The 26,012-nt window shown below is 50.6% G+C and overlaps 1 protein-coding gene across 1 annotated transcript in view; it reads left to right on the forward strand.

The window, feature by feature from the left end:
* Window positions 1-26,012, forward strand: part of SHB (SH2 domain containing adaptor protein B) — a 128,120-nt gene that overhangs the window by 24,081 nt on the left and 78,027 nt on the right. Inside the window, exon 2 of the mRNA XM_016146261.2 lies at window positions 20,927-21,047. Coding sequence (XP_016001747.1) covers window positions 20,927-21,047 — 121 coding nt within the window. The remainder of the gene's footprint in view (window positions 1-20,926; window positions 21,048-26,012) is intronic.

Consider the following 26,012-nt stretch of genomic DNA (forward strand, 5'->3'; position numbering starts at 1 on the left):
CATGAGATCCGTACTCAGAAGCTCAGGGGAAAATTGAAGAACAAGAAAGGAAATAGGTAGAGAATGAAGTTGTTTTAACTGAGGCGCAAGCACTATTTATGAAGAGTAAGTTTGAAAACCGGCTTTGGCTGCTTATGTTTTGCAGACTCTTGCCATAGCTCTCTCCTCTGCTGCGCTTTTTGTACATAGTACAGGCCCCACCTATAACCCTGCTATGGAAGGTAGCTGACATCACACCCCTCGGGATCCCTCACTTTGGGCTTCTAAGAACCTGCGATGGCTACTCCCCGCCTTTCAGAATACCGTGGAGCTTCTTTAACCAGGCCCCCCGCAGGGTGGCCCACGGCTCTGTTTTCTGCCACATCAGAGAACATCCTATTCCTAAACTCACTGGATTTTTACCCCTCTGCACCTTTGCCCATCCCCATTCCCGAGGCTGGCATGCCTGTCCTCCCTCCCGCCACCCCATCCTGCCTAGCAAGTGCAGGTTCGGCTCCGATCTTGCCCCAGGGGAGATGCGCCACCTCCTCCAGCAGGCCATTTGACAACAGCACTGCAGGCGTCTGCCGCTCACACTGGTGTGTGGAGCACAGTGGCCTGGTTGGCTTTCGAAGAGATGACTTGTCTCCTCTAGCAGAGTGGGTAAAAGGAGCCTGTGGGCTGGTCCTGTCCTCTCTCCACATCCCCCTCTTCCATCTCACAGTGCATGTTGGAGGAGGCCATTTGACTTTGGTGATAAGAGCTGTGGGGGTGGTTTGCGAATTTCTGAGGGCAAAAGACAGCTCTCGCCCTCTGTGAAAATTAACACCGCAAGAATCAGGCCGCTATCAACTCTCCTGTCTGTGGCACATCTCTAGAATGTGGCCTCAGAACCCGAATCAATGATTCTGGCTCAAAATAAAACTGGCCCGGGGATTTGTAGAGATCAGGGCACAGGCTGCCAGACCCTAGTCAAGAGCTGCCTGGTAGAATTCCTTCTTCTTTCCTTTTTTTTTCTTTAGCTGTAAGCTATGCTGAAGAGGGCTTGGCCTGTCAGGACCAAGTCATGGGGCACAGCCCTGGCCAAGCCGTATGGTCGATGCCAGGCCCTGGGCCAGAGGTGTCTTGGACTTTCGGTGTAGCTGAGATTTCCTGAGGTGTTTCTTACATCAGAGCTGTTTCTGGACGACTATGGGTTGTGTGTGGTCAAGTTAAAGAGGTCATTCAGAAAGCTAAATTGGCATCCACAGGAAGTGGGATTGCAAGGGGACCCTGCGGCTTTGTGACCTCTGCTCAGCAGATGGGGAGGGCATGGATGGGAAGGGGCAGAGGGTCGTAAAATCAGAGTGCTTGAGCCAAGAATCATGGAATTCATTCATTCACACAGTCCTTTGCCACAAAATAGTATGGCATGCTTGGTCCTGGGGCCATGATGACCCTCTTTCTTTGGGTCTTGCCACCTTGAAATCTGCAATAGCACAGTCTTGCACTTGGCGTTCTCGTGGGCTTATTCAAACGCGCTTCTTTGCAGAAGTGCTTATTTTGTCAGTTTCTTCCGATTTAGTTGCGATGACAAATTAGAACAGAGTTTGGATTTTTCTTTCTTTTTTTTTTTTTTTTTAAGACTCCAATTGCCTGGTTTGGTAATGATATTGGAGATGTGAAGACCTGACAGCAGCATTTGATAGAGCACTTTATCTCAAGAATGCTTTTCATCATTCTAACAACAAATTATCTAAATTTTATTTGAGGGAAGAGAATAGTCTGTGGCGAACCCTTTCCTGCGCTGTGTTGTCCTGGGCTGTCACGCCCTTCTGCCAGCCTGGCCTGATAAGCTTCAGGGGTTCAGAAACATGTTCTTCACAGCTGACAGTCTTTCTCAAAAACTTCCATCTCCTCACTTCCTCTGGCCGCTCTCCAGCCCGCTGCCTGTGCCTGTCTTTGCCTGTGCCTGTCTTTGTTCTCCCTCGGTCAGACACTCCCTCCCTGGGGCTTTATCTGCCTTTTTTCCACTCTTCTTGTCGCCTCCTCCTGGGCAGCCCCAGCTCCTCCGCATCCCCAGGAAAACCTGCTGTTTTCCTTTGTTGCGTGACCATGGGCAAAGTTTCTTAACCTCTCTGAGCCAGTTTCCTCACTTGCAAAATTCATTTTTTTCCCACTTACTGGGCTTTTTATTGTATGCCAGGCCTTGCATTAGGCACTGGTATCAGACATAGGCCCTGCTCTGGAATCCCAATTCGGGAGGTCTTTATAATCATGGTAAGATGCCCTCTGGGTATTTGGGAAGAGAAAGCGGCACTCTGACATGGAAGTTTCATAAAGTACAGGGCACACGGGAAGAAGGTTGGTTCCAAGACCTGCCTTTTGGCACTCTTAAGTCTGGAGGTTCCTTCAAGCTGGGTGCCTGTGTGCCCACCCTGTTCTGTGGCAGCTGAGCTCAGTGTGTGTGGAATGCATGGGCTAGGGCATACACCTCGGGGCGCAGAGTGGGGAACGGCGGGAGCTGGACAGCAAACCCAGACTGTGAAGTATAAAGGAGGAGAAAATTCTAGGAGTCGTTTGTAGAGTTCTCCAAATGTGGTTTGACCTGATTTTTAAAAACTCTTATACAATACAACTTGTCAAGAGTTAGTGAAACTGTCTTTAGTCGGTGGGAAGAGAGCCAGGTTTTTTTTTTTTTTTTTAATCTTGTTAGAGTGTGACAGGATGTGAAATGTCACTTCTTAGCCCCTCACAACTCTTCGTGAGCCTGTGTCTGTCCCCCTGCCTAGCCTGGAAACTCCTACATGACTGCAATGGTGTCTCATTCTCCTCTGGGTCCCAGAGCCCAGGATGGGACCTGTCCCAAAGTTAGCCCAGAAGGCCGAATGGAGGTGCAGATAGAACTATGAGGCCCAGGGGAGGGAGAGCTCATGGGGGCTAAGTCAGTGATGATTGTAATATTAATATAATGGAGCCCCTACTGTTGCCAGACACTGAGGTGGGTTCTGTTAATGTTCCCATTTTATAGATGAAGAGGTTGAGTAAGCTTCCCAAGGTAATGCCGTCAGGATTCGAACTCAGATCTAACTCCCAGCTGATGTTCGCAAGCACCGCACCTTGCAGACCAAGTAGCATTTGAACATGCAGTGAGTGGAGGAGGGGGCACCCTTGGCGGGAGGGCACAGCATGTGCAAAAATGCACGAGGGGAAGCTGGGGACTGCTGACTTCTGCGCGTGAGTGTGGGGGAACAGTGACAGGAGGAAATAAGCATATATAGCCCTCTTGACCACAGAGGCGGGACAGAAAAGTATCTAAATAACATGGGGTCTCCTAGCAGGCAAGAGCCTTGTGCGCTGGCTCTTTCTCCAGTTCAGCAGACCCTGAGCAGCTCGTGTGAGCCCCCTGTTATGGGTCCTAGGAGCTGGCAGGACCCTTCTCTGTGAAAAGAGAGGGCTCTCTCAGGAGTGGTACATAGACTGGTTTTGCCCCAGCCCCCGTGTGTGAGTCCCCACATAAGCCCCTTCCTCTCTCTGGGTCTGATTCACCAAATCAGCAGGACGGAGTCATGGTAGTAGAGTCACTTTAGAGTCCTTTGAGCAAAACGTTAAGAGCCAGGATCTGAGACAGAGCAGCTGAGCTTGAACCCTGACTTTGTAACTCACTGCCTTGGTGACCTCGGGCAAGTTACCCAGCCACCCTGAGCCGCTGTTTTCTCACCTATAGAATGGGGACAATGTAAGAATCTATTCTATAGGGTTGACAGAGCATTAAAAGAACAATGCTCTCAGTATTTATTGTATTATTACCATGCTGGTCCCATCCTTGCTCTCTCAAGCCCCTGACTGTCCTCATGGCTCCGTGTGGAGAGGAGGGAGGGTCAGAGGCTCTCTAGCCACCTGCAGACTCCAGCAAAGCCAGGGATACCTGGGTTAGCCCTGTCTGCTGGAGCACGTTTGTTCTGTAGACACTGAGATTATCCCTGCCAGTGGCCGCCCAGCCTCCGCCAAGCTCTTGCAACATTCCCTAGGGCACTGGTGGTTCCTTGTGCCCAAGTCCTGAGTGGGCAGAGCTCCCAATGGGCAGCACGTTTTGGCAGGTCCTCGGTGGTGTCATTGGTAAAGTTTCCTGTGGCTGCACTTGCGAGGTCTGAAGAAATACAGTTTTAACAGTCCTCTTTTGTTCTTCCCAGATGCTAATAAACTGTTTAAAATTTGCTTAAAATGCTGCTTCTCCAAAGAAAGGGAGATGTTTTGCGAATTCTGTTCCCATGTTAGTTTGAGGTCATTGAGGTTTGGTCTGGGGAGAGGACTGGGTCTCATGTGATAGAGTGGGTTGTGTGAATGTGGTTTATTTCTCAAGGATCCTCACCTTCCTGGAACAGTGGGGCAGGAGCTGTAAGGCACCTCTATCCCACACTCTGGGATGGGAGTGTGGGCCCATCTGTGCCAGCCAAGGTGCGGGAAAAAGCTCATGGGCTGGGATTCCTTGCCTCTTGACTCATTGTATGACCCTGAGCGAGTCACTTCCCCTGGGCTGGGTTTGTGAAATCTTGTGGATTATGACGAGATAATAGTGGGATTACACGTGCCTCTGTTCTGGTAGAGACCAGTGATTCTCAGTTTGGGTTGCATGGTACAGTCACCTGGAAGAGCTTTTAGAAATTGCTGATCCTAGGCCCCAACTGGGATCACTTAAATTGGGACTTGGGATGCAGCTCAGGCATTGGTGTTTGGTGAAAGCTCCCGAGGTGATTCGAATGTGCACCTTGTTGAGAATCATTGGTCTAGACCAGAGGTGGGCAAACTACAACCCTTGAGCCAAATCCAGCTGCTGCCTGTTTTTGTAAATAAAGGTTTAGTGGCATACAGCCACACCCATTCATTTAGTTGTGTCTATGGCTGCTTTCACATTATTGTACAGTGGCAGTTGAGTAGCTGCCACAGAGACTTTATGGCCTGCGAACCCAAAAATTCACTATTTGGCTCTTTATAGAGTAAATTTGCTAATCTCCCTGACTAGACCCTCTCCTCCTTGAGTGCAGACACTGAGTTATATTTTTGTCCTTCTGTCTCCAGGACCTAGACCACCATGGGCATTGCTAAATTCCAGGACAGAAGCGGTTTGGGTCTGATTCTGTGCTTTTCCCAACCTACCATCAGATGGTGTTGGGGGAAAGAGGCCATATCTTACCTCAGGCTGGGACATCACCCCTCCCCCCTGCCCTCACCACCCAGTGGCCTGGGTCCCACTCCCGGAGCCCTGGAGATGCCAGCTCATACCTGCTTCCCGCATGTCTCATCTCCACCTGGATGGTGATGCCGCCTCTCCGAGGGCAGGCATGGCCAGCCTCCCATCCTCGCACACTTTTGAGCCAGCTGTGCTGCAGAGCAGCACCCTTTGGGCCCTAAACAGGAAGGCTTGGGGGCTTCCTGTGGAAGTGAGAGAGGAATGAATGCACTTTTATAAGGCAGGCCCAGCCCCTTCAACACTGGCTCCCCTTCCTTCAGTCCCATGCTTTGAGATACCATAAAAATCCCACAAGGAGCCTACTTTTCAGTGGCAAAGGACATTAGTCTAGGTCCTTCTGCTGGCCAAGTGCTCATCCTGGTTCTGTCTGGACATCCTGTGGCAGGGAACTCACTACCTTCCAAACTATCCTGTTCTATTTTGAACAGCTCTCTGATTAAACATTCTTCCTAAAACTGAGTTGAAATCTTTCCCATAAACTCCATTAGTCCTCATTCTGGCCTTTCTGACCCAGCAGAACACGTTTGCATCCTGTTCTAGGGATTAAACCACCATCCTGCACCATGTACACACAGCCTTGAATCTTTTCTAGAACATACAGACTCCTTGATCTCTTTAATTATGCTCATGAGACATGGAGTCAGGCTTTTTATCATCCTGGTGGCAGCTCTTAATTAAAGTGCAGGGCCCAGAGCTGAACATGATTCTCCACTGGTCCTCGGATTTGTGCAGATTTGAGTAAGACAGTCTCCTCCCTAGTGGCGGAAGTCCTAAAGTCACACCACAGTCAACACAGCCAGTGGGCGGGTTGGCTTTTGGGAAGCTATGTTCCCACGTGAGCACAGCATTGCTTTAATAAAGGTTCAAGGCAGCTGAGACCCCTGAGTTCTTGCATACCTGTGGCAAGTTACGGCATTATTTCTCCTTCCTGCCCACCTGTAGTTGGCTCTGTGGAGGGTCAGTGGTCTTCCCAAATGGCTCTGTCCTTTCCTGGCATGTCCCCAGGTGAGGCACACACCCAGCCCTCTTGCCTGGCAGATGGGAAGTGTGGTTACGAGAGCTTTGTGAGCCCTGGGTTTATGACATCCTTGGGCCAGGAACGAGGTTAATATTTTTAATGGTGAAGGGTGAGCCCCATTATTACCCCAGCTCATTAATCAACGGTGGAACCTGTTTTACCTGTTAGGTCCCCTTGGTGTGGGGAGTTCATGAATGGGAATCTAATTTTCTCTTTAAAGCCCAAGCCACCTCTCCCCTTAAATCCAGGAGGTGGTTTGGGGAGGGTGTCATTATTTTACAACAGATTTTTCTTGGGCAGAAAAGGCTATGGACAGTTTTTGAGGACCCTCCCTGCCTTATTCTCCAAGCAGACTCGCTTAACCAGGGGTATGGGGAAGGTGGCAGGAGCTGTACAGTCTGCTGAAGCCAGTTCATAAGCCAGAGATGCCAGTTAAGGGACCCAGGATGGATGGGGAGCTTGGGACCATTTATTTAGATCGATCACATGACAGAAATGTGGGGAGAGGGCAAGTGTAGCCTGAGTACTCAGCCAGACCCAGCCCAAGTCCTTCCAAAATGACTGGTCAGCTGGGGCTTTGGGTTAAATGTCTCCTGGGAGTGCATTCTTCTGGGGTCTGTGGATTGAAAGAACCCCCTCACCCCAGTCAGGTGGCCCAAATCACCCGTGTTCTCCCCAAGAAATAAACATGATGGGCACTCATAGAGGTGATGAGGTGCTCGCTTTTGTCTCAGGAGAACGACACTGCTTTGAGTTATTCCTGGGCCTGTCTTTCCGACAGCATCAGTCACCACCGTCTCTGGGCTGTGAGGGCCCGTGGAGATTTCGAGCTTGGCCCTCTGAGCCCGGGTCTCTCCTCCACAGACAGAACTTCTCCAGTTTCTCCGGTCTACACCACATGTGTGGACACTTGTTTTTTTGTAATCCAGCTGGGCTTACTTACCCTAACAAGATGAAAAATGAACCAATTCTACCATAAAATTCCCTCCCACTTTGCAATGAGAAAAATGAGACTGACTTTTACAGTCATCTTTGAAAATAACAATAACTTACTGCATGCCAGGCACTGTTCAAGCATTAACTCTTGTTAGTGAAGCAGGGGACTAACGTTCATGTTCACCTTCATGCTCATGTTCACCTTCCGGCTATCATTCCCTTCCTGTGCTGAGTGATGCAAAGGTTTGGGGATGTGGGGCGGGGGTCTCCGGGGCTTCTGCACTGTCTCCTGGCTGCTGTGGACCTTCCATCTAATGTGCTATCTTTGGTGGTGGGTTGGGGGAGTAGGAAGAGGTTTGAATCCCCCAGGCAGGATGGATGAAGCAGTGGGGGATAGAGGGAGGTAATTGCTGGAAGCCAAGTGCAGGCAGAAGCAACTGCTTCTCATGTGTGGCCTGGGCAGGTTGCAGGTGTGCCCCAGGCATAGGGCAGCTGTCACAGGAAGAGGCAGGGAGACTTCCAGCACCCTAACGACTGAGGGAGTGTCAGGGGTGGCCTTTGCCTGGGGTTGGCATATCTGAGCCAAATTGGCAGAGCTTTGCCTTCTTCCTTGCAAGCCTCCCTTTTGAGATTTCCTCCTGCTATCGGGAAGGAACCCAGAATATTAGAAACTCATGCATCAAGCCGTGGCTGGCATATGGAGGAGCCAAAATTTGGGGCCTGGGTTGAAACCGTCACTCCCTTGTGAGCTCTGAGGCTTTGGGGAAACTACTAGATCTCTCTGAGTTTTGATTTTTCTCATCTGAAAATGATGTAATTAGAAAGATGAACTAAGACTATGTACGAGCACACAGTCGAGTTCCTGGCACATAGTAGGTGCTCTCTCTGTGCTCAGCATCACTTTTAAGCCTCTTGCCAGCTCTAATCCTCTAGAACACTCACGCTCTGAGAGGGTCTGGCCTAAGGATTTTAGACCCTGGCACAAGAGAACCCTTGTCTCCAGGAGTCAGTCCCTGCGAGTCACACAAGGCCTCAGTCTCAGCAGAGAAGTGTGTGAAGAGGAGAAGCTGGTGGTGAATTGGGGATGTCTTATGACAGTGTATTATCAGCAAGAGGGCGGGCCTCCCCATCACTTGATTAACACAGCAGCAGTGGATCAAAGTTCACTCTTTTGAAGTTCTTAAGGCTGGCATTTAGTTCAAGATACCGTGGCCTCCCTTTAAAGATAGAACATTGCCGGTGGTAGGTGATTTATGACCTTCCATTTGGAAGGGAATTTTACAATGTATTAATCAGTTGGGGCCAATTCACGTGTGATTCATGAGGCTACTGTCAAGTGCTATGTTGGTCGAGCATGTGCATTTGGAGAGGGACGCCAGGTGGGGAGAGGGGCAGGAAGAGGCTGCGCCCTTTATTGGTAGATATGCTCTGGACCATTGAAGTCCAGAGGAGGGCTGGATTTTTAAAACAATATCGGAAGCGCTGAAATGCCCGTGTGGTCCAATGCTCCGAAAGCACAGGGCTTTCCCATGGAATTAGAAAAGTGAGAAGTTAGGGAGATTATTATGAAGCCAAATCCACTCGCTTTGAAAGACTGTGCTTTATTCTCAATTTCCTTTTTACTGTTTATCGTTATTGGTCTTTCCTTTAGAAGAGGCCGACAGGAGATAGTAGTTGCATTTCTTTTAGTGTTGTCATTTCGTGTCTCTTTCCCTCCTCTTTCTGTAATTGTAGTGGTCCATGGAATCCAGAATTCTGGACCTGAGGACCCACTCTGCCCTTCCCATTTAAAGATGGGGAAACAGGTCCTGATGGCGCATATGGCACTCAGCTGGACAGGAGATGGGACTAGTGTTTTAGGTCTCCAGTTCCCCATGGAAACTTCTGGATGTAGAGCACCATCGGGATCAGCTACATGATTTGTGGGGCCCGCACAATGCAAAATAAGAATGTACGGGGCCCCTGGTTCAAAAATTATTAATAATTCCAAGATGGTGACAACAGAGCATTAAATCAAGTGCAGGACGCTGTGTGAGCGCACAGACCACATGCCCATGAAGCTGGCCCTGGGTACCATCAATGTCAAGCTCCCTGAACTACTGACATTTTTAAGTAGGGACCTAGAATACTTAACCCAAGACATGAAGTACATTGGACTGGACCTTTGAAATGCCCTGAATCCCCACTTAGAGCATTTCCCGTGCCCTCCGCAGCTCTCTGTGAGGAAGCTTGAGGTTAGAAAAGGTAACCAGTAGAGCGAATTACAGAGGTGAGGCCTCTTGTAAACCTGGAGAAAGGAGGCAGGGCAAGCTGTCTTTATCTGGGCTTTTCCTGCCGGCACGCCCACGAGTATTTGTGCTGGTGGCTCCATATCTCCAGGGAGGGGTGCCACACATCACTGAGGACCAGTCAGTCTGGGGTCACCTGTCCCAGGAGGCCAGCCGGTATGTGCCAGGTTGGGCGGAGAAGGTGCTCCCTGATGGGAGCAGCAGCTGGTGCGGAAGAGCCTGGGCCAGGCAGATAACTGGGTTGAACGCTGTAAGAGCAGGGTTTGCCGCTGCGGCTGTGGGTCGGCGCTCTTGCTGGCTGTCGCCCAGTGGATTTTGGTTTAAGGCAGACAGCAGCCCTTCTCTCTTTGCCCGTCGGCTATATATGGTTGAGTGCACACATTAGACCTCACAACACGTCTGGAAAAACAAATCGAGGTCCGTGCCCTGTTGGAGCAGGTGGGAGTGTGGACATGTGCGCCTCATGGACATGCATGTCTAGGTGCAGGTGCACATGCTAGGCATGTATGTATATGTTTACTAAACACTTAAATGATCCTTACCTTGTGCTATGTGCATGGTTCTAAGTGTTTGACACAAATATTGAGACACTTAATTCTCATAGCAATCCCCTGAGGTTAATCTTATTCCCACTTAGTATTCCCACTTTATAAATGAGAAAACCAAGGGCAGAGAGGTCATGTGGCTTGCCTAAGGTCTTTTAGCCAGTAGTGACCAAGCCAGGAAGTGTACAAGTGCTTGTGTGAAAACGTGTTTGTCTGTAGTGCCCTAAGCATGAGAAGCCCCTTATCAGCATGAATATCAGCTTCTCCCTGGAGAGAAACAGCCCAATATACTGTCCATTGATTCCTTAACTCACTGAGGCAGCCAGCATTTACTCGTACCCCTGTATGCCAGGCTGGGACTGGGCATGGGGAGGGTGGGCAGAGTCAGTCAGACCACCCTAGTGTTGAAAGTTTGGGGTACCATGGTGGCACCCTGGAGTTTTCAGGGCAAAGGCTGCCGGGGTCTGAAATCATCCTCATGTTTACAAATCAGGTCTCTTTGGGTAAGGCACAGCAAGGGGTCCAGGGCAGTAGAGGGGAGGCTCCGAGAGTAGAGAGGGTATGGAAGAATGTGTTTCCTGAGCCTGGAAAGCTCAGTGGTCCTGTGGCCACCAGTCCACCCCACCAGGCACCGGAGGGCCCGGTCAGAGAGGAGCCCTGTGGAACCGCGCATGGCAGCGAACACGTGTGCGGGTCCGCGTGTGCTGTGTGGTACCCCTTCCAGTCCTTTTTCTATGCATGTAAAGAAAAATACCTCCCTTTTTTTGGTGTTATATTTCAGGAAAATGGAATCCTGTAAGTACCGTTTTGAAAACTAATTTTTGCCAATGGCTGAAGTGCCAATAATATATATATTTTTTAATCGGTAAAGAAGATTCTATACCTTCTTTGACTGGCTGAATAGTGGGTGTCCTCAGGTAACTCACTAGGCAGGCTGACATATAGCTGCAATTCAGGGTAGGGGATGAAGGGACTTCACCTGGGCACTTATTCCTCTACCTGGCACGTGACAGTTGAGTAACTCGTGTCCTTCACCATGTCTGCCCTCCCCAGAGAGGTGAGCTGTCTTCCCCAGGAAACTGGAGGGTCCGTGAGGGCCATGGAGCAGGCCTCCGTCTGCTCACCACTCCATCTCAGCTCAGAGCTGATTGCCCGGCACAGCGTAAGCGTGAGGTAAATGTGACTGGAGCGAGCCATTGACACCATTACAGACGGGTGTGACATTGCAAAGCTCCATCCCCAATAACTTTTCCTTTACATTAGAAGGTGCTGAGTACATAGGGGGGGAGAAGTGATTTGGGGTTCTTAGCCTAGAGGACTGCATGTCAGAAAGAGTTCATTGAGCTTGGTCGCTGGAGGACTCGAGAAGATAGGTTATTATTTTAAAAAGTGAATCGCCATTTTTTGAGCACCCACTATGAAACTGAACATAATTGAGTACCCTCAAATAATACAGTGGTGGTAATTTTGGCCAGTGCCGCCTGTCCTCAGTACAAAAAGGGTGACTTTTGGGGGAGGGGAGCTGTTTGGTGCTGCTTGTGTCTAAAAGATGCTCTGGCCTGCCTTGTAGCTTCCTTGTTGGGAATGTGCATGAATCATCCTAAAGCGTCCCATTCAGAGGCAAATGACTCTTTACCTCACCTGGGTCCTGTTATGCCACTGTCGCTGATTCTTGAAACACCCTGTGCTGGCCCAGATTACGTGGGCTGCACCAGAACCAAGCCCCTTCTCCCCTTAATCTCAGCTCTGAGCACATGGTAGGAAAGGCCCCTTCGGTCAGCCACTCCTGCTCGGGCCCCAAAGTCTGGTTTTAAAGGTCCCGTAGCCCTCAGGGAAGGCCTTCGGCTTCTGGGCTCTGCCGTTTTTCTTTCACATACTTTACCTGTGAGTACACTGCAGAAGTTGTCCTCGCTGCTCAGAGCCTCCTGTTACTGTGAGAAAGCCTCACAGGCATTCCTCATCTTTTCTTGGGAAGCTGGCCAGGCCACACCTATCGGGAACAGAAAGATAACATGAATTCAGCCATCTAAACCCCATTTTGGAAGCAGGCAGCCTGTATATACACAGGTCACCAAATGACCTAGGTTCTCCTGCAACCGGGACTTGGTGGGGGTCCGGTTTTGTCACCTTGCCAATGAGTGTTCTCTTACTGGATACCTGGGTGACCTCCACAAGACCCTTCCCCTCTCCAGGCCTCGGTTTCCTCCTTGGTAAGACGAGGGAATCCGTCAGTCTGGGGGATGCGTTGAGATAATTGCACCTGACATTCGTTGAGCACTTGCTATGTGTCAGGCCCTGATCTAGGTGCCTCACTCTTACTGGCTTATTTAGTCCTCTCCACATCGTCATTTTATACCTGAGGAAGCTGAGGCACAGAGCAGTAAATGATTTCCAGAGCCATCTGTGGACCTGCTCCTGATGATAGATTCTTTAATCCATTCCTCCCTAAGTGCCCTGCCCAGGAAAGAAGAAAATCCCGACCTTACCCCTTCCTGAACCCGGGCTGATCTCGAGAGCATTTTCTAGGCAGTGGCTCCAAACCCCAGGGAGGGCTTGGAAGGAAGAAAGGACTGTCTGGGGAGGTAGGTGGAGGTTGACAGGGTTTGTAGAAGGGCTGGGCAGCCCTGAGCCAGAGCTCAGGGGAGGACAAAGGCTCAGTGGGTGACCTGGAGTGGACCAAGCTGGCCTGGGGCCAGCATCCCACAGGGAGCTGTCTGCTGGGATGGGTGGTGGTCCTTGCAGGAAGCCCTACAGCACTTTTCCCAGGTGATGGTAGTGGACATGCCCTAGAAATTTTAGGAATGGCTTTAAGAGAAAAATTAGCCGTGCAAGTATTGCAGGCACAACGTGGACTCGGGAGTTAGGAAACATTTGGTTTCCTATTTCTGGCATTGACCTTCACCTCTTCCCCTCAGGGCCTCCTGCTCCTCAGTGAATTCATGCTTTTCAGACTATGGATATTGGTGCATGTTGGGGTTCCCTGTGAAATTTCCTTTGTATAAATTATATACATAAAAGTTTGAAACTCACCAGACTAGACCATTTCTTTTTCAGCTCCAACCTCACCTATAATCACTACAGACCCCTGGGTGCTTCTGTCCCTGGGAGGGATGCACCGAACACCCTGTCCATAGGCCTGGGCCGAACACAGTTAAGAAATTCTAGGATTGACCTATTTTGGAATTCAAAATAGAACCTCTCACTGCTTGAGAGATGCTGAAAAGCTGGTCCCTACCACTACCACTTAATAGTGAGGTTCTGGGGTAAACAGGGCTGCTATAGCAGCCTCCCACCCAGGACCCACAGCCTTTTCCACGAGAGTAAAACTGACTGAGGGGCGGGGGGAGGTGTGGGTTGTGAGTAAAGCAGTGTTTGGGGGCGAGCTGTGCAAGCAGAGTTGACAGAGGCTGTAATTTGGAATGCATTTTTCCCAACAAGTTGGAGCCTGCAGGTGCCTAGGCAAGCAGCTGTGGCCGTGGGAGGGGCAGGACTGGAAAGACCAGTGGAGACCACTTGAAACACCCCCTCACCTCCTAACACGCAGGGCAGGTAGCTGGCTGGTCTGTAAAGAAGCATTTACACTAGAGCACCCAAGGTCTGCACAAAGAAGTCTATGGCAGCTGCCCGGAGGAAGGCTGCTTTCATAGTGACGACTGCCCCAGATGACTGAGATATGAAGTCATGAGCCCCATGCCACTGGAGGCGTAAGGGCAGGGCCCTTGACTTTTATGTGTGAAAGAGGGATTTAGAGTTTGAGGTGATTCTGCATGGCCAAGTTGGACCTGAGAGGAGGGAAAGGAACCAGTCCTAGGTTGCTGGGGAAAAGTGCCCTCCCCACCATCTGATTTCTAGGAATTGCAGCTGAATGTGTGAATGGAGCTAATTAACTTCTTTACCGTGTCTGTAATGATTTATTGGCACGCTTGCAAGGAGAGCTAGACTATGATGGTGAATGCCGAGGACAGGGAAAGGCGAGCTGGGTGGGGTACTTGCTTGAATCTTCTTGTGGGGTGTCCTGGAACAAGGTTACAGCCCCTTCCGTGGACCCCTCAGAGCCTGTGAGCCCCTGAGACCAGCCATGGATCAGGAGCACCCTGCTGCCTCCCAGCAAACAGGAGGGGGGCCCTGAGGGTCCCGAGAGGGTCTCTGCCTCTTCGCCAGGTGCCCCGACTAGGAAGTGCATCTTACCCAAAGCATAAAAGTGGGGGGAAAGGATCATTTGCAAACATTTTTGTTTCTGTGGTTGAGAAATACGACAGCTGTTGTCATGCCTGATTGTAGCCAGTTTTTTCTTGTGTGATCTCTGGGGCTTTGACTGGGTTTTTTTCTCAAGTCTTTCCTTTGTCTCCCCCCTCCAGATAGATGTTCCATTGGGCAGAGACTCCAGCACTTCTCTCTATCCTGGGCCCGTGGGAGATGCCACTAGGGTCTTTTCTTCCTAAACTGCTCACAAGTCCCCAAATCATCTCATTATTTGCTCCTCACAACATTCATGAAGCTGAAAAGGCAAATAGTTTTGCCCCATTTTACAGATGAATTGCCGAACCTCAGGTTGCCCCGAGTGACCCAGTGAGGAGGGTACAGTAAGTAGAGCCAGCTCTGCTCCAGAGCTCTGTTTGGCAGTGTCCTTTCTGAGGTGCCACCTACCTTTCTATGTATTTGCAGAGCCCCAGGAAGCTGCTGCAGCCTAGCTGCCACTGGACAGCCTTGGGGCTTCAGAAACGCTGCTTACCTCTGCCACTCTGGAGTACTTCAGACGGCTATCTTTGAAACTGGGGTGCTGCTGTGAGCCAGATCTGTGCTAAGAAAGCACAGAGCACAGACTGGTGGTAGCCAGTTAGCTGACCTCCACCCAAAGCAGATGTTCACCTCAGAGCCTCTGCTCAGACACCCACGTAAATTGCAGGAGCTCTGGTTCACAGGCAGTGTGCCCCTCTATTGCCTGTTAGATGTCCTTCCTCCCTTGCTGAGCTTATGGCTGCATAGTTTCTGGGTCTGTGCAAAATATCTGTCTACTGCCTCTTCCCCAGGTAGTCCCCTGGTCATTTGAAGCCTTCCCAGACCCCCAAATCCCTGTTTCGTTAATGCCATCTCTTGGTTGGCATGACAACAGTCTCCGTTGTGGGGACATCGGGCCTGCCGGGGCTTGTGTCATGGTAGGTCTCAAAGGAGAGGCAGAACTCCAGCCTGCTCAGCGCCCCGATAGGGACAGAGGCCTTGTACCTTCTGGCTCCTACTGCCCCCTCATGCCCCACAAGCCATTTGCTCACCTTTAAGGAATCCTCTTGACCCTCAAAGTGAAGGAGAGGGCCAGGTTGCCTCTGCCCCAGAGGCCTATGTGGCTGCTGGGTTTCATTCATACCAGCAGGCCACGACGTAGCAGCCTTGCTGTCCTTTCACAGTGCCCTCCACACAGCTGAATGACAGGCCAGTCACATACCATGCCATGTTTTAAGCCAGGCGAGTAACGTGTCAAATGACAACAGAGTCAGCACTCCTAGCCTTGCTAAGGCAAAAGAGACTTCGTCTTAGCTGTTCTTGAAAGTGGCTCAAATGCAGGGGGGCTGGGTCTTAGCCTGGAGCTCTTGACCTTTCTGAAATGTCCCCAAGACCTTGTGGGCATGTATAAATATAAAGGTGGTAGAGGGAGCCACAATATCATCAGTTATCAGATTTCCAAAGAGATCCATGCCCCCACAAACAAACTATTCAGAAAACTAATGTACAGTATTAATGGTGAATTGATGACTCCTGGGACCATGTAGGACATTCCCAGAGGTGTTCCTATTAAGTTTGCTTTGGAGTAGAACAAACAGAAGTCTTGGGCCTGGAAAAGACCCAGGACCTCATGGGGTGCCGCCCCCTCACTTTACAGGGAGAGGAGAGCAGCACAGAGTGGGCGAGTTTAGCTTTCCTCATCCAGCAGAGGCCAAGCTGGGGCAGCCCGAAGCTGCCAGTTCCCACAGACAGCAGAGCACGTGGAGGTGACTGTATGGCTCAGAGGAGGAGGCACCTGTGGGATAGTGGGGAGAGCATGGGTCACCTACTCCTGGAAGGTGGCGGCTGCTCCGCCTCTCTGGCCCCTCTTTTTCAGCAGGTTCGAGTACTTTTGGTAGGGACGCCCCTTGCATTTCTTCAGTGTCTCCTCTCCACAGTACCGCCAGCCCGTTCTGGAGCCCAGGATCTTCCTGGAGGGTTTGCTGAGAGCCAGGAAGAGTTGGCCTGAAAAGGGTTTGTGCTTTAGAACAGAGAGCCTCGCAAGTCCTCGCTGCCAGGACCAGCGTGGGGGCCAGGCTCCCCTCACTGGAAGGACAGGGTCTTGCCTGGGTACGCCTCTCCCCCCCGCACAGCCATGTTGCTCAATCTGGGGCCAGCCCTGGGCATTGCACAGAGGATGCCATTACCTCCACGTCTTAGATTCTGGAGATGGACCAAGGCGTGTTGGGTCATCTCTCATTCCAGTTGACTCCCAGGGAAGAAAGCAAGAGAGAGCTGCATTTAATACCCACTTCTTGCTGCACTTTAATGATTGGCGCTGAGAAATATCTGGGAAAAGTGAATAATATATGGAGTAGTGTCTGGGGGCTTTGCTTTAGATTGGTGGGGGAGGGGACTGGCTCTAGTTTAACATCCCCAAACTTTGCTGATAACAATCACCTGGGTTATTTATTAAATATGCGCATTATTGGGGCTGTGTATCTGTGTGGGCTTTTTTTTTTTTTTTTTTAAACAAGCGTTCCAAGCCATTCTTATCTTCAGGCAAGTTTGAGAAACAGTTTATCTACTGTGCCAAAAATAGCCTGTGAAGAGGAATGCTTTTTTAAAAGTTTAGTTTTGCATATAATACATTAATGAGTTTTCCCCTTGTTTGAAAAATGCATTAACATTACAGGAAAGTTTCCTTTGATTTCCTGTAAACATCCCTGTCCCTTTCTTCTCCCAGAGAAGGTGTCAGTTTGAAATGTGTATCTCCCCAGATCTTTTCTTTACATTAAATAGAGATACATGTTTCTGTTTTATTTTTCCTAAATAGGCATCAGATTGTATCTATCATTCTACAACCTCCTTTCTTTTCATTCTAAGCCATGTCACGGAGAACTATGTTAGCACATATAGAGTGACTGCCTTTTTTTTTTTTTTTTAAACTTGCTGCATAATATTCCATACCATGGGGTTATTTAGCGGTTCCCTTATGGATGGATGTAGCAGGTACTTAAAATTTCTCATTATTCCTTCTTCTAGCGGAGCATCCTTGCCCTTGTCTCTGTGTACATTTGGGAATAAATACTAAGCAGCAAAGTTGCTGCGTTAATCCATGTACATTTTTGAATTTTAGTGGATTCTGCCAAAAGTTATCTCTCAGGGTAGTTCTACCAATTTACCTTCCTACCAAGAGCACATGGAGAGGACCCAGCTCTCCATACAGGTGCAGTTGTCTCACAAAAGCGAATGGACGGGTGGCCAAGTGGTGACACCCAACTTCCTCTAGTGCTTCCCTTTGGGGATGAACAGGAAGACTACTTCCTATCGCAAAGCTATGTCTCCAAGGTAAAAACACTGGGGCCCCAGACCGATGGAGGGGAGTGAGCAGTTCCACCCAGCCGTGTGTGCAAAACAGAGCAGAGGCATGTGGAGCTGACTCCCAGAGCAGGCAGCTTCCAGAGCCGTGTCAGAGAGGCGGCGGGCATGGCGGAATTCTAGGACCCTCTGGGATGCAGTGGGCCACGTACAACACAAAGGGATTTGGGAGCAGTCTCTCAAGGACCCCCAGTGTTGCTGCTTTATGAGCCCGTGAAAGTCCTTTAAGGGCACTGGACTGACCTGGAATCTCTAGTTTTTTTGGAAAGCAAGAAAAAAGGCTTGCCTGGGGTTTAGCCATAACCCCTTTCTTTCTGTCGCTGCTCAGCTCCATAGTGGAGTGGTGAGACCAGTAGCCTGGGTCCCCCCTCAGCTCTGCACCTGCTCTATGGGGCCATGAGCAGGCCACGTGAAGGGGGCCAGTGCCCTGTCAGGTCTTCGCCAATCCAAGATCAAAATCAAGAAAAGCCTCTTTGTGCCCAGGTGCCCTAGCCTACAGAAAAGTTCCTTTGGCTCCCTTTTGGTTGAATTGTTCAATTAGATTTGAGAGACTTACCCTCTAAGTGGGGCAAAAACACCCTCAGCAGGAATCTAAGCCCACATCTGGGAAATGCACTCTCTTTTAACTCGGATAATCAGCAGCCTCCATTCAAGCCCCTTGCACAGCCATCATGGCTTACACTGAGCCCTGGGGAGCGTGGACAGTGGTCACACTGCCCAATGCATGTGGCCGAGGCTGCTGGCACAGCACACATCGCTTTGGCTAACTGCCCACTCAGCTCTCCTAACACTTGGTTAAATTTTTACTCCAAAAAACCCAGGACATGATTTTGCAAAAGGTCAGACGGCTCTGTGAGTGTTTGCCCAGTTTCAGGTTGCTCAAACCTCAAAGTCCCTCCCCTCTGCCACGTCACTTTGAAGTTTGAAAGCAAATTGATTAAATATACATTTTAGGAACCTTCCGATTTGCTTCTTAAACTAACAGAATTCTAAACTTTTTTTTAAACGGAAGGATTTTCAACTGTCAGCAGGTATAACTGGAACCATATGTCAGCAGAGACCAGGGGCTTTTCCTGGTTTTAGGATTTGTAAATTCTTATTGAAACGGAAGTAAGCAGGGCAGGCAGCTGGGGGCCCCTTGACAGCCCAAGCTCAGATCTCATTTTAATTAGAAAATACAGATAGTGCCTGCTAAATCAAAGGCCTCCCAGAGCTCCCGGCAAACAAAGATTTGGTTTATATCCTTGCAAGCCTCTGTGTTTGCAAATTATAGAGTACTTCCGAGAGGAGCTGAGATGTTGATTTCTAGATTACAGAGACTGCAGCCCAACTCCCCCCATACCCACCCCTGCCCCCAACTAATCTCCCAAAATGATTTTGTTTTCTTGGGGAAATATTTTCTCCCTTCCTCATTGCAGAATAGTTGGAGGATGTTCATGTCGAAAAAAGAGACAGTAAGGAAGCCCAGGGCGGGAGGAATGAGATTAGATGTCATCCACAGCGAACGGTTTTTTCTTCGTTTGGACCTCTGGTCCCTTGAACTCTGAGACACAAAACCCTACGCCAGATCGGCGTCTGAGCTGTTCTGTTTGACAGTGGTTCACGTGTATAATTTTCTTCCTGGTGTGTTCTGCAAATGGTAGAATAGAAATATCAAATGAAAGACTTTGCCTGGCCCAGCTCTTCCCCCACCCCCAGTCTTTCCCTTGCCTGGTGTCATTTGAGCTCAGTGAGTCTCAAGAAAGGCCACGATTACAATGTCAGCATCTGGAAGCGCCCCCACTGGGACTCGGAGCCTGACCCACAGCTGCAGCAGCAGGGTGCACATGCTCAGATGGTGGACGCTCCAGCCTTGGGTCTTTCACTGATAAGCGTGACCGCTGTGTGCTTTGCCTCCCATTGGCCCCCGGCCACATGCCAGTGACAGAACTGCTGCCTACTGTCCCTCTTCGGGCATCACATTCCCGGCAGCAGGAGGTCACTTGCTCACCCTGCCAGGGCTGCTGCCACAAGCTGCCTTTCACCAGAAGACAAAGGGGGATTTTCCCTTCCCCTGGGCTTACAGGCCCCTCAAATGCTTTAGATTCCAGGAGTTGGGAGAGAGAGAAGAGGCTCCTGTGGTTTCTAATTAAACCTACAATTTAAATAACAATTCTTACAACCCCAAGGGTTGAGAGAAATGCTAACCTACCCCCTCCCAAGGGAGGCAGCTGGGTGGCCCTGCCTGCGAGGCTGAGGACTTGCCCTATATACAAGATGCGTGAACCAAAGGGGACAAAAGTCTCATCAGTGAGTTGTTGTGGAGCTAGGGTGTGTTGAAAGGGAACAGTTTGGTGATTCCTGTTCTTTCTCCTCCTAAGCATCAGGAAGGTTATGAAGTAAGGAAGGGGAGGGAAAGTTGTCATCTTTACACTTAGCTTCCAACTGAGAATTTTTACCTTTCTGCATGGAAAATGTGGAACTTGATTTCTGAAGTGTTCAAATCTCAGATTCCCATGTTCTCTCGGGACTCTCTTCTCCACCCCCACTGTCTACCCCCAGGTGACCTGGTCTGTTTGTTGTGAAACTTTGCTGTTTTCTGGAATACAGACAAGTGAGGGGGCCAGGAAGAGCCCTGGGAGCAGAGGATCTGGCCAAGGGTCTCGACTGGGCCCCTTCCCCCTCTGGACCTAAGCTTCCCCATCTGCTATAGACAGGTCTTCCAATTTACTGCTTCCAAGGCCCTTTCTGGCCCCGGCAGTCTGTCCATCCATGCCTGAGCTGCTTTTGTGTTTTCACTGGGCCCGTCTCGGGCCACAGTCATCTTTGCAGTACTTGCAATACGTTGATCTCACCAAATTGTTGTCCGATTACCCAAGGCATGGTTGTATTCCAGATTTGGGGAAAATGGAACACTGAACATAATTATCTCTAGACAAGCCTTCCTATACATACTCAGCCAGCACCAGGAGCTCATCGGCATTTCCAAGCTTTCTGCATTCTCCTTTCCAATTTTCCTCCATTTCCATTCCATTAAATTGAGCAATTCACATTCCCCAAAGACACCTTCCAGGTTCTTGCCTCTGTGCCTCTCTACCCAGATGCCCTTCTGTTCTCACGTCACTGCCCAGAGCCGGCCACACTGCCTGCACAGGCTCAGAGGTCCCTTTCTTGCAATGGAGCGCTGCCAGTGTGGGTCCCTTTGTGACTCCTATAAGAATTGGAGCTCTCCAAGGGTGGGCGCCAGCCTCCCCTTCCCCTTTTTTGGTGGTATGGCACTGGCTCAGTTTATGTTTGGAGCAAACCCCAGCTGTGAACATAAGTGAGCAAAAAGCCAAAGGTGGACTCATTCTGCCCTCTTTGCTCCCTGCAGGTGATAATCGCTGACGACTACTCAGATCCCTTTGACGCCAAGAATGATCTCAAGAGTAAAGCAGGAAAGGGAGAGAGCGCGGGCTACATGGAGCCCTACGAGGCCCAGAGGATCATGACAGGTAAGCAGAGCCACTGACACAAGGACTCTCAACTCAGCAGGGAGGTAGAGAGGACACTCTTGGACACACGACGTTGGGAGACAGCACTGTGTTGAATCTTCAGCACAGTTTACCAGTTCATGTTTTACCTACGTCACGAAGAACCTGGCAAGGCGCAGTGGAAGTCCAGACACTAGCATACCAAGTACACGTAACCAAAATAGGGACAGAGAAGTAAATGGGGGAAAAGAGAGGGGAAAATACTATAAGGAATTTCTGACTGAGGAAAGATGCAGCATTTGACATAGAAACTTAACTTGGAGCCTCCTAGCAGCCAGGGCAATAAAGGTAGCTGGCTGAGTCACCTTGCTTTCATTACCTAGTAGAAAGGAACAGACTAGATCGGTAGGGGCCAAATTATCCCCGGTCCCATACAAGGAAATCTTTGTTTGGGGGCCAGAAGCAGCATAAAGAGCCCTGGTCTACGAGGCAGGCTTATGGAAACACAGAGACTGTCCCCCTGTGGCCATTTTCCTACTGGCCCTTAATGACAAAACCCTTGTTAAAGCAATTATATAGGGCCCAGAAGAATGTGCCCCAGTGTGCAGTATCCCAAAGGCCTCTTTTTGCCAGGATGATGCCTGGAGCATCTTTAAAGAATGAATGGTTACCAGCTATCAGCTGACCCCAGGCATAGGCAGGGTGGTAGGGAGATCGCAGCAGAGGAGAAGCCTCCTATGGGCCCTCCTGACACAGGAAGAGAAGATCCAGAGGTAGAAGAGCAGCTGTGTGGGTGGGCCCCCTCCGGCCCTACACAAGGCAGAAACAAGGGCAGGGGTACAGAGTGCTGAAGAGTACAGGAGGGTGGCCAGGAGCAGTGTGGGAGTCACCCCTAATTTTGAGGCCTGGTGAACTGGTACCCTGTATGTCTTGGTATTTGCCTCCTTCTGTGGCCCTCTTCTTGTTTATTTGTTTGTTTGGCGTTCATGTCTGTGAGCACTTTCTCTTGTTTCTTTGTGAAATCGGAGGAAGGAGAAGCGAGGCCCATGTGGAATGTAAACTTGTAGGGCTGTGGAGACCGTATAGGACAATTGCTGAAGGATCTGGGTGCAAGTCCAATCCCTGCTTCTAGGGCTCTGCCTCGTGCTCCTCCTGTTCATAGAAAGTGATTCTCCGGCCGCCAGTGTGGCCTCCAGAACACCTGGCCACACTGTGAAGGGCCCAGGAGTGACTGGCCAGAGAGACTCAATGCAACCTTCTAAAGGGCCACCCCTCACACCCACTCCCATCTTCGTGATCTCTCCTGGCCAAAAGCGGCCTCTGTGGACAGGAAGAGGCAGAGCGCCGAGCGTGCATTTGGGGCCGGGGTCCTGGGGGCGGGGGGCAGCCTGCTCTTCTCCAGCGATTCAGGGAACCAGGTCTGCTTCTGTTCTGTGCTGCCATCACATCCTATCACCTCCGCCCCCACGTACCATCACCTCCGTCGGGCTCGGTGAAACCCCAGCTCTTTGGCAGCACCCAGGGCTGGTGGTCGGGAGCTTTGGCTCTGCAGCTCCAGCCAGCCTTGCATTCAGCAGGCATCAGTCTGGGCTTAAAGGAATGGTAGTTACAGGAGTGACTTTGGGACACTGGCACGTTCAGATATCGGGACAGCAAAGGATCTTTGAGGTGTTCCAAACCCAACAGCCTAATTTTGCAGGTGGGGGAAACTGAGGCTAGGGAAGGTGAAGGACTTGCCCGAGGACACGTAGTGAGTTGGAGGCAGACTGCCAGATGTGCCTGTGCTTGGCCGGGCAGTCTGGGGTGGAGCACTGAAGGAAGTGTGGTGTTTGTGTTGGATGCTGGGGTATCCGGGACACGAGGAAGTGGCAGGAGCCGTCTGAGGCTGGCGCCCAAACTCTGTCCTGGGCCCTTTGACATACACACTTTGCCATGTTCCCTGCACAGGACCTGTTGTCTCATTTTACAGGTGAAGGAAACTGAGGACAAGTCACTTCCCTGGGATCACACAAGTGGAAGTGAGGGGCTCAGACTCACATCTACAGAACATAGGGGCAGGGGGCTGAGACGGGGGGAGGAGGGGATATTTTCCAGGAGCCTTTGGAAGGCCCCCACCTCCGACTGGCATCTTAGGAATGGAGCTGAGTGTCTCCTGGTGCTATCTTGGACCTCGGCATTGAGTAGCCCTTTAGCTGGGTGGAAATGTCCCGTGGGACTCTGGCTTTTTGCTGAGGCACACCCATGGGGGCTAGGCCCAAGGCAGTTCGAGTTCATGAGGAACCTGCATCTCCATGCATTCTGTCTCCTAAGAAGCATCCTTCCGTTTGTCGCTCTGGGCTTTGTTCCTAGCTTGGAGGCTATGCCCAAATGTATCCGCATTTTTTTTTTTTTTTTTTAAGAAATAGGTGATTAAACAGGACATCTTCTGGTTGTAACAACCTTGCTGCGGCTTTCTTTGACTCAGAATTCTTTGTACGTAACGTCACCATTGTCTGATGGCAGGGATGGGGGCTGGGGTTGTAAATGTTCCAGGAAGCAGCTCACCGAGCTGACCGAAGGAGAAGGTGGGGGACAGAGGTGGATGCTGGCGACAGCAGTGGAGCCAGGGGGTGGCACGGGAAAAGTTACAGTCATTCTTTTAGAATGACCTTTTTCAGATGCTGTAGCATTTATGTGCATGCGTGTATTTAACTTCTAGTAACAGGGCAGGCATGTGTGACGCATGAGCATAACGCTGCCAGGCAGAGATGCCCCCTCTGCCCAAGATGGGCCTGCCTCTCTGTGCCGTGCAGGAGGAGCCCACAGCGGGCTCAAGCAGGTCTGGGATGGCCACTTGCCACCTGAGTGACCCCTTCGAAGTTTCCTCTGTGAAGCAGTAGCCTTGGAATGGGCAGTCAATGCAAACTGGCTGTTTGACTTTGGGCAGCATATTCTGTGCCTCTGTTTTTACTTATTTATGGAATGATGGGTCAGTAACAGTAGTGGGGGCAGCAGCTAAATTCTCTTGTACTTGTTTACAGCACTAGATGTGAAGTCTCACTGGATCCTCACCATCCTCCTTTGACATTTAAGTGCCCATTGGACCAATGAAGAAACTGAGCCACAGAGAGGTTAAGGAACCAGCCCAAGGCAACCCAGCTGGGTAGTCCATTGTGGGGCTCACGGCTGAGGCCCTGTTTTAACCATCATGCAGGACATTCTGTCCAGGGCCCATCTAACCCTGGCGTACCGTGTGATTTTCAGACTCCCCAGCCCAGCCGACATGCCTGTGATTGACTGAGAAGGTTTTATTTTCTGTGTCCTTGCCTCCTTGCAGCAGGTGGTGGGAGCTTTTGGGAGGTGTGCTTTTGTGAACAGAGAACTCGGCCTAGACTCATGGGCTGTGGCTGCGATGGAGGGTGTAGAGAAGTGGGCCTGTTTCCCCAGGGACTCCTTTCATCCCCCCTCTCATTTGTCTCCCTCAGCTTCCCTCTCCACTTTGTGTCACCCACAGGAATTAGGCTCTGGTTCCAAGATGGAGGCTGAGCTCTCCACAGAACCTCACGACCCAGATGCCCATGGGTCGCCTCCCTTTGTACCCCCATTGCCTCTTTCACTCCAGCAGCAGCTCTGGAGTTACCTCTTTCAAACCTGGGGGCTCTTTGGAACCCAGTTGGAAAGCTAGTGACCCAGTGCAAGCCTTTCTTTTTATGGGTAAGGAAACTGAGGATCAAAAACTTATAATCCTTTTGAGATTTTTTTAACCCGCTGAATAAATGTGAAGCCATCTAGTTAGTTGCCCACCACTAGAGGTATCCAAGCAGAGGACGAAACAGCCAGCATTGGGTGACGTAAAGGTAGTTAAATCTCAGGTGGATGGTTGGCTCAAGCCATCTCTGGGGTCTGTGTCAACCTGAAGCTCCAAATGTCATGATTAACTGTGTGCTGCCTCATTATTAGACACCCAGGTCCAGCCACACGAAGGGAGCACCTGAGACTAACTCTGACTAGGAAAGGATCTGGTTAGGGCCGACAGCTTCCTTCCTCAGCGCCAGCCTGGCCCACGCAACTGTTCCGCCCTGCCTCCATCTTGCTTGGCCCATCTCTTGAGGTTGCCCAGGCCTGTTTCCTCCTCTGTAAACTGAAGAGGGAGAATCAGAGCACTTCCAGGTTCCCTCCCTGCCCCAGTGCCCCAGTATTCGGTGTCCCCAGGCCAAGCCTCCCGTGGAGCCAGTAGAATCAGGCCACCTCTCTCCAAAGTCCTGCCTCATAGCTGGTTCTTTCCCTCTTCACTGAGTCTTGCTCCTGGGCTTGAAGGTCCAGATGCACAGAGACCTGCTGATCGGTGAGAAGGGCTCTGAGCTCTGTCCGAGTCAGGCCAACCTGGGCGTCTGGATGGGTCAGGATGCTTAGCCTACTGAGGCTGCGATGTCCTCATTGTAAAATCAGGCACACAACACTGACATGAGTCTTGAGAAGAAGAACATGTGCATGAGGTGATTGTTATTGGGAGGCAGAGGGCCTCTTGGCCCTTTGCTTGGTATTCAGTGTTGTTCAATCCTCTGGCCAGTCCCTATAGGGGCCCCTGCCCACCTGGAGGTAGGTGGCCCAACCAATAGGACAGTAGTAGAACAGGTGTTCTCAGGCCCTCTGCAGTGCACTGGGTCAGCTTGGCCTGGATCCCTTGCTGTGCCTTATCATGTTAGAGACTGAGCTGTGTAATCTGGGCAGACACCACCACTGCCCCTAGGAATATCCACAAAGCAGGGAGACAGGCTTGGATCTCGGTGGTCAGTGGATGGTGCACAGAGGTAAGCAGGTGAATTTCCAGGTCAGAGGCTCCCCATTTGGGCAGTCTTAAGTGGGGTGGGAGGTGGTGGTGATGAGAGCTGGGTCTGGTAACTCAGGCAGAGGGAAGAGCTTGAGCAAAGGCATGGAGGTGTGGGACTTTCTGCAGGCGAGGAGTGGCAGGAGTTGAGGCTTTTGATAGATAGTGATAGGAAAAGC

This window comes from Rousettus aegyptiacus, unplaced genomic scaffold, assembly GCF_014176215.1.
Source record: "Rousettus aegyptiacus isolate mRouAeg1 unplaced genomic scaffold, mRouAeg1.p scaffold_m13_p_3, whole genome shotgun sequence".
NCBI classification, from domain to species: Eukaryota; Metazoa; Chordata; class Mammalia; order Chiroptera; family Pteropodidae; genus Rousettus; species Rousettus aegyptiacus.